The following is a 9379-nucleotide window of genomic DNA, read 5'->3' on the forward strand; positions in this document are numbered from 1 at the left end:
CAGGAACAAGTTCCGTTATTGGGAAAATGTTTTCACTACATGTTTTGTTATTTATCAAATTGGGTTAGACTTAAATTACTTATTAGTCTTAAGTTAGGCTAGATCGTAATGTTCCACGATGTCTTAGTAAAGACACGTGTAAAATAGAAAAAAAAACAAATGTTTTGTGGAGTAAATTTTACTACTTTTATTGTTGATCTTGAATCTAATTTCGCGTATAGTAGTTCGGTTAGAGCATGATTGGTGTAACTAACTATCAGTTATAATTTCTTGCACTTTGCCCAGTAGTAATAGATCTTTATTTGCAGTATGTCATACCACTATGCGTTATAACATTTGCATATGCACACATGGCTATGAAACTGTGGGGTGCAAGAGCTCCCGGTAACGCTCAAGAAACCAGAGATGCTAATCATATGAAGAATAAGAAAAGGGTACGTATTTCTATAAGCAGCTGCTTAATGTTTTGGCGGAAAGAATTGATTATTTCCTGATCAATGAGTTATCAGTTTAACATCTACAGGCACGGCTTATTTATAGGAAATTCATGTCCGTATCACAGTGAAAATGTAATTTTTAAATACAATTGTTTATTAACATTGTTAAAATAGTTAACAATAAAAAAATAATGTACATCTCGCTTGAAACGGTAATAGCTGAATACAAGTGAGAAATACTATACCTTACAGTTTATCAGTAAAATACAACGGAGGGTAAAGTTAATCTGCCCTTTGATACATACTAAGCTCTACAATATCCATTATAGTAAAGTATAAATTAAGTCGATTGGGAAAACTATATGTTTCAATTGACAATGCCGAAGTTTACAATTAATTAGTCTTATTGGACAAATTCCGTATTGTTTGTCAGTTTTTAAAGTCTCACTGGTTTTCAGCAAAACAACGGAACGTTCCATATTGTTAGTTTATTAAACGAACTGAAACATGTCGAAGATTTCGAGTCCGTCATAGTAAAACATAAAAAATGCTTTTAATCTTAAGTCTGCTTTAGGAGCCGACAAAAAAGCCTTCGTCAACAATTTTTTTGAAAGGGAAGAAAATGATTGCGGTAAACGAAATTTTGAGACGATAGTATATTATATTCAAGCTTTAAAAAACAATTTTTATTATTACAAATTATTGAAATTTGCCAAAGTTGTAACGATTTTTCTGGGGCGCTTGGAGTGTGCACTTGTAAATCGGTGCCGGTGATGGAGGTCGGTGTTTTTTAGTTTTTATAAGTTCCTTTTCTATATGAACTAAAAAATACCGAAGAAATGACGAAATTCCAAGTTGCAAAACAAGTAATTTAAATAGTACTTTTGTCCAACTTTTTTAGTTCAAATAGAAGATAATTCAATACTGAAGCTAGAGCACTTTGGTTTTTTTCGATCGGACATATATTGTTTTTACTATCGCCTGCACCGTTTTCCAAAACTTGTGAAAATGAAAACTCGAGAAAACGGGCTGTAAAGTTTTCGGTCCAAAAAAATTTAAGTTTTTGGATACTTACACTAATTAGATGTTAATCGGCTATCCCCGGGCCATACAATAATCCTTCCTCTTCTTCAAAAATGCCTCGTTTTGGAATAGATTTAAGACAAAAAAGAAAAATCGATTTTTTGAAGCCTGTAAAGCAGACTACTGCCTTAATACAAATACACAGGAAGAGTGTAATTATGAATTTTTACATTAAGTAGTCTGTATAATTTTAAGTAATTGGTTTAATACAAAATGCGACATATCATTAGTTATTGACTTGGCAATATCCCCAATCTATTTAAGCGTTAACTTGCAAGCCATTAATCAAGTCGAATTTTTTTATCCTATAAAGTTAATAATAAAAAAATAAAGCTAAAAGTTATATGTGTAAGACCAATTAACACCAAATTTGATGGAACAACAATTCAAACTTTGTTACTGAACAAGGGGTTTGAACTTATCGCATTGGTAATTTGTTTATTTGAAATGGTATTTGTAGGGCTTACAGCAGCCATTTCAAAATTGTAAATTAATATTATTGATATTTTTGGCATTTGCCAAACGTACTTTATCAAACCATTTTATTACAACATATCGTTCACCTAATTGTCAATTCATGCAAATGTGAAGTGAATTCTCAGTTCTTTTTTGATTTTTCTGTTCGGTTAATCTCTTGAGAACGTACATGAGATTGGAAAACTTTTAGAAAAGATTTCAACACACCGCAATTATTAAATGGACTGGAAAAAGTAACTTCACACAACAGTAGCGTATGATTTTTCATTTCATTCGTTAGGTAGTGCACACATTTGTGTTTAATATTCACTTTTTAAGATTGTCGTTGTGTCGGCATCGTGCCGCTCGTGTATATGAGCCCTTAGTGATATGTGCCCAGAGAGAGAAAAGCACGGAACGACAAGAAACAACGCAACTGATTTTTTACTACTTACACATGCCAATAAAACATGAATACAGAAAATATTCCAGAAAAATTGAAAGTTTCCTTTGTTACAGGTAATTAAAATGCTTGTATTGGTGGTAGCTTTATTTGCAATCTGTTGGCTGCCTTTACAAAGCTATTTATTGCTGCAGACGTTGTTTCCATCTATTAACGAGTAAGTATCCAATTGTAAAACATTTGTACTTTTTTATAATAGCTACACATTCATGACAATGGCGTCCGTCGTGCTACGTTTTGCCACCCATCATCACTATGTGGAAAGACACAATTTGCCAGCAGCCCATTGAAGTATAATTAAACTAATTCGTCTTAGTGTCCTTAGTGTAGAGCGTACCAAATCTTAAAAAGCTGGCAACGCACTTACGAGCCTTCTTGCAGTATAAGTGTCCATGGGTGGAGGTGCACCTTATTAAATGATTCTACAATCATATAATAAGGTGCACCTCCTGCCTGCTTTCTCCCCATCCTATCGCCGTCTTATTGTTTAATTGATATATTTAGATATGTGCTCAATTACCTCTTCGTATTTATTTAAATATATCTTCCAATATTAAAACTGTATATTATTGTATAACTAATACAACTTGCTCTATAATATCTCTTGCTGAGTGGCGAATAAATCTATAATCAGATTGATCCAAGCTTCATATAGTATAGTGTATATGTATGTATAGTACGTATGAAAATGTCATATAAAGAAAATAAATAAACTGTAGAATTATTTGAATATAAAGAAGATAACTCAGACAAAAAATAGCTGTTTAAAATTTTTGCTTATTTTTGGTATTTATCTTACATTTAGGTAAACATTTTATGTGTTATATTTTCATATGTCATGTGGAACATTGTGTAATGATTGCAGCTCCTTAAAACGTTGTATGAAACAAAAAACATGGCCATTAAAAAGAGCTACGGAGAGTTTAATGCCAGTTCTTCTCTTCCGTTCTACGATTTGAGAACTGGTAGTAAAATTAAAATTAGAAGCATTATATATTCATTTCTTTTTTTGACGTTCATAAGTGTACATTGTGTGTATCTATATGAATAAATGATTTTGAATTTGAATTATTATAATTATGTCATTTCTGTGTCCTAAGAGAATTCATGTAATGTTCGTAATGTAATATTTCTTTTTTGCATGTTGTTTTAGTACTTTTAAATAGATAAATATTAATTATTAGTCGGCGCGAAAGAGTACAGATGTTCTGAACAGAATAATTCTTATTTTATATATTTATAATAACAAAAATTATATATTTATTGTTTGTTAAAATAAAGCATCAAGATTTATGTCGAACTATTATGACGTAAAAGTGTTGTCAACGTAACAAAAAAGCCTAATTTAGCTCAGCTGCGACCTCAAATCCCACGACGCTTTCCGCTCACTCTTTAAGATTTGTAATTATTTAAAAAATCCAAGCAAATTTTGAACCTCGATTATTAGTTATTTGTATCTATGTCAACGATCACAGAATATCAAATAAACGAAGTAATTTTCTATTTCACTTCACAAAGTTTACTCAACAAAACACCTGAGGCGTTATTAACAAAGTAACACTCATTTCGAAGTTGTTTAAGCAGGACTGAGTCGTCTCTAAAGCTTTATGATTGAAAAAAGTTTCCTTAGGTCCCTAAAACCTCATTACAATATTGTACAGAGTATATAACAGAATATCAGCATTCATTTATATAACAAATATCAAAATTGAAATTAAATTTGAATATAAAAAAAGTGTTTGTGTCTGCTATTTGCTATACTCTCCAACATACTAAACGGTTATTTAATAAAGAATTGGAGTAAGATTATAGGCAATATCAACTTGTTCACTAATATATATATAAATAATCTCTGTAGTGGCTATATTGGGGAAGGCATTTCCTTGCAATGCTCATACGTAGTATGCCTTGTGGTCACGCCATTTAACTTCCAATAGCACGACTGATCCCAACAATTTTGTATAATATTTTTTATATTCTTTTAATTTTAACAAATTCACTTTTTTCAGATATAAATACATAAACGTGCTCTTCTTCTGTTTTGATTGGTTGGCGATGAGTAACTCTTGTTACAATCCATTCATCTATGCTATTTATAATGTAAGTATTAATATTAATTTAGTTGGTTAACAATAAGTGGTAATTAAGAAATTACCATTAGTATTTTACTTTTTTATCGAACGCTTAAATTAAAGTTATTTAATTATCGATTAGATTTAGTTTTAAACATTTAGGTTACATTTAGTATACCCCAAAATTTATCATGTTTGAATTTGCGAGGACCCTAGATAATTAAATCTGATCGACTAACCGTATCTATACGTCCAGGCACTTTGCCCCGAAATGAAATTAATGACGGGTAAAGATTATCGCGCCTCTGTAATGAGATGTTTTATGACACTAGATCGTAACAAGAGGTATTTATTTGGCCCAATTTTGCTAGGTGCGCTTAAAGTATATTTAGTAGAAAAATCCTTAATGACTTCTGTGCTGTGATTATATAACTGAAAACACTACTTTATGCCTAACATAATAACGGAATACTTGAATGTTTTAGAATAGCGACGACAGTTGTTGACACGAGATGTTGATTAGATGTAACAATATTTTATAGTTATTAAATTATAAAATAATACAAAATTGTAAACTCTAGACTCAGTTACAGCAATAAAACTTATTTTATTATTATGGGTGATAAATTAAGATTAAAATAAAGAAACGTGTGCTGTAAAGTGTACTAGTTATCAAAAATGCTGCCGAGCTGGCGCGCACAACTTTGTGTTGGCTGTACTGAAGTTAAATTAGACGAATAAATTACAAAATTTGTTAGCAGCACCGAAATAGCATTTGAGAGATTATTCATATTTTTAGCGTTATTGCTTGCCAGATTCTTAGCTTTTATAATAAAATGATTTATTTGGAATTGGGTTGCACTTTTTTTGTCTACTTTAAATATATAGATTATAAAGTATAAACGCTTACCAGACATAGTAAAGCTATCAAATGTGTGTTCAGTTGTGGAACCATCGAATATATCAAAGATACACCTCTTCCGTATTCCCAGACATGGGTTGGGATGAGATTGAATATAATATTCTTAGCGAACGAAACAATTTGTTTGCAACATATTTGTAGTATAAACATGCCAAGAGGTAGCGATTAAAGCATTTCCCTCAGACGTGCTCAATTTGGTCGAGATAGAAATGTGTATGTTCAAAACACATGTATTTTTATTCGATTATATAAAACAATAATAAAATGAAAGTCCTGGATAATCCCTTCAGCTGCTCTCGTCTCTAACCAACTTTTGCTGCTTAGCGCGACTTAGCAACAGGAACTAATTAAACTAATTAGTAGTAGCCCACGATGCTAAATAGGGATTTACTCGAGCGTCATAGAGATGTATTGACTTGCGAAGCTTAGATAATAAGAAGAAAAAAATGTTATATAATGTACACCTTTCCATCAGTTGTTTCAAGGAGTATTCTTGGGATATGTGGAATATACAATTTTAGTTTTAGAATCTATATACCCGAAATGAATGATGTTGTTAGCAGTAGAGATGTAAAAGTAATCGAAAAGATTATGGCGGTACTCCTGCTGAGAAACACAAGGATCTTACTCCAGAACCTGAAACAGGAGAAATTGAAATTCCAGAAACAAGAAACAAAATAAATGAAAACTTACCTTTTCAGGAACCTAACCCCCTTTGTTCCATCTCTAGTCAAGATCCTGTTGATGAACCATCTCCCTCAAGTGAAAGACCACAAAGAGACATGAGACCACCAGCATGGACCGAAGATTATGAGTTAAGTCGCTGCGTGACCACAATTACTGCTCTTTACTCACATACAAAGAAGCTGTGACTGGCACCAACAGACGAAATTGGGACAAGGCGATACAATCTGAAATGGAATCATTACAGAAAAATATCACTTGGGCATTAGTCAGAAGCCAAAGGACACAAAATACTGGCAAACCTTTTAACACGCCCGCAAGTAGCGATTGAAAGCCGAAACAGGAAACTACCCAGGAGCAGGAATATCCATATAGGTAAGCAGTAGGAAGTTTACTGTACCTGTCTACCAAAACCTGACCAGATATCGCACAAGCAGTCAATCTAGTTAGCAGGAAGGTCAAAAACCTCACTAGAGAAGACGTCACAAACGTGAAGAAAATATCCAAATATTGGAACCAAAGAGAAATTAATTTTGTTCAAACGAAACAAACCGAACATCGATGCTTACAGCGACTCGGATTATGCTGAAGACCCATTGATGCGAAGAAGTATTTCTGGCTCCGTGCTCATAGTAGCTAATGGACCAATATCATGGTCATCCAAGAGGCAGCCGCAGTAGACTGTTGCAAAGAGGCACGGTATCTCGAATCTCTATTACGAGAAATAACCGGTTTGGATGTAAAAATAAATTTGCAGGTTAATAATCAAAGTTCGATTCAACTTTTGAAGTCTGGATTTTACAACACAAGGTCGAAGCACATAGACGTGCGGAACCATTTTATAGATGAACACTTCGTGCATGGTTTAACAAATATTAGCTACTGTCCCACAGAAATTCAGTTACATGACACTGCAAGATTAATGTATGTATAGAAATGTGTCTCGCCAACATGAGTGAAAATGAGTCCACTTATAATTGTCTATGATGCACTGCATTTGAATTTGGATTATGTCCTTTACTTTTGATGTGCGGTGCCATTATGAATTATATTTTTCTCATATACAAGTAGACACAATGTTTTCAAATATTATTTACGTTTTAATAAATGTTATAGTCGCTAGTCCACCATATCAGATTAGCTTTTTTTACACACGCTATCGAAATACTTGTGCTGAATACATATTCAGACAATATTTACATATTTGATCGATTGTTGTAATAGGTAATTTTCAACATACCTACTATGAAAATAATACCAATATGGCTTAAGAGCCGCCATGATATTTTTAAACCTAACTGTAATTCATATGAAAGTCTTCTTATAGAACCTGTAACCTGTGTCTTTGTTTGACCGAATACTAAAAATTTAAATACAATTACAAAACCCGCTTAATCAATGCAAGTCTCTAAATATAATAACAGTTAAATAATTTATAACGTCATAACTGATGTAAATAAATTTACGACGTACAAGTTTCAACTTCCCATTCTTCTCAGTTTCGTGGTAATAGGTGAATTTGGCAACATTTCAATGACGCTATCATAACATTAAATAGGTGTAATAACGATGTGGTAGTCTCTCGCAGCGGTGATGGCTGTAAAACTCTCTAAACTTTTAGTTAGGTAAATAAATAATAGACACGAGAAAAGCTTTGAACATTTGTAAATCAAAATAAATAATTAAGTTCCAATATCTATGGTGTAACTGATACTGTGTAATCTGTGTAATCAATAAATCTGTCGTCTATTAACATAAATTTAACAAGTCATTTTTTTAGTCAATATTCTACATTATGTTACATGTTTTAATAATTCTTCTTGTTTCAGGAAAAGTTCAAAAAGGAATTCAAGCAGCGGTTTACCTTCGGTCAGAAGCGGAATAGATTTAATAATGATAGCTATGATGTAGGTAACACTCACATAACTTTACATAATTTATCTTTCATCGCATAACCGTTTTTCACAGAGCACCGTCTCAATTATACAACTAAATGTGTCTCCTATGTGATCAAATATCTATAGTTCTTAAAAAGAAAGAAAAAATGATGTCTGTTCAAAAGCTTTATCTTTGATTTGAATATGAGAATAAAGGCCGACTTAAAAAATAGTCTCTTTAGGGCCTTATTATTTACCTAAACAAATGACAAAGAAATAACATAAATGTAAACAGAAGGCTCAATATCGCTGAACTTTTCACATTTCTGTTTAATTTTTTTTTAGGACGGTCAATCTTACAGAACGCGCGTCTTATCAATTCGTTCAACAAACGAAAGAAGTGTTTATTTAACGCGAAAGCCCGTCAACGCTCCTGATTCCATAAAAGTCCTTCGCAATTCTTGTCACTGTTCAAGAAATGGAAAAGAAAATATTGGAAACCATTACCGCTTAAAAGCCGACTTTGATACATACAAAAATGGAAATCAGTACGCACGAGAGCCGAGAAAAAGTACGAAACGTATTTCGAATGACGAAGACTTCCCTACAGGTGATGAAAGAGTGAGTGAATTGTACATATTCCCGAATAGCAATATTGTTGAATTTACTGACAATTTATGTGATAATAAAGTGTAAAAATTTATAATAGATGTTAGAATTTAATATAAAATATTTTATCTGTGACTGGATTTTTATTTGATCCACATTGAATATGTATGAACTTTTGAACTGGAAAAGTAATATTGAGTGAAAAGTTTTCCAGCTTTGCACGTGTAAAAAATAAATAGTGTTTAGGTTCGTTCTTAATTTGGAGCAAAAGATGCATTCTTTTGCATTTTTTTGTATTTTCTCTTAATTTTACGTAACATTTTAATGAAATAATACACCCTTATCGTCAGTTAAAAGGATGACCAAATAGCTGTTTTAAATGTTAAATAAATACATATGAAAATAACCATAACATCAGTAGCGCAAGGCAAGTTCATAGGCAACTCTTTGAAATTTTATAATAATAATAATCCAGTCCACAACCCCAAATTGCACCGATTTCTTTGATAATTTTTATTCCATAGACAACTAGATACTCGGTAGCCTTCTGTGTCCTTGATTTTTGGATTAAGGACATGACAGATTCATTATGTTGTTTTTTTCATTCGCCGTACGAGCGAGTGTAAGATGCGCAGATAGGCAAAGTCCATTTTGGGCACAACCGGAATCGTACCTACAATCCCAAAAATGATTCGTATGCTGAAGCCACTATACCAACACTGCTCCAGCTAAATCTACCAGAGACAAATACTTAGCCAAATAATAGGAATTAGTTT

At 32.4% G+C, this 9379-nt stretch overlaps 1 protein-coding gene across 1 annotated transcript in view; it reads left to right on the forward strand.

The window, feature by feature from the left end:
* The window catches only part of LOC123707630 (RYamide receptor-like), a 48703-nt gene extending 40013 nt beyond the window's left edge, over positions 1-8690 (forward strand). Inside the window, exons 7-11 of the mRNA XM_045657862.1 lie at positions 309-434; positions 2496-2596; positions 4449-4539; positions 7947-8024; positions 8340-8690. Coding sequence (XP_045513818.1) covers positions 309-434; positions 2496-2596; positions 4449-4539; positions 7947-8024; positions 8340-8690 — 747 coding nt within the window. The remainder of the gene's footprint in view (positions 1-308; positions 435-2495; positions 2597-4448; positions 4540-7946; positions 8025-8339) is intronic.
* The last annotated feature ends 689 nt before the right edge of the window (positions 8691-9379 follow it).

This window comes from Pieris brassicae, chromosome 3, assembly GCF_905147105.1.
Source record: "Pieris brassicae chromosome 3, ilPieBrab1.1, whole genome shotgun sequence".
NCBI lineage: Eukaryota > Metazoa > Arthropoda > Insecta > Lepidoptera > Pieridae > Pieris > Pieris brassicae.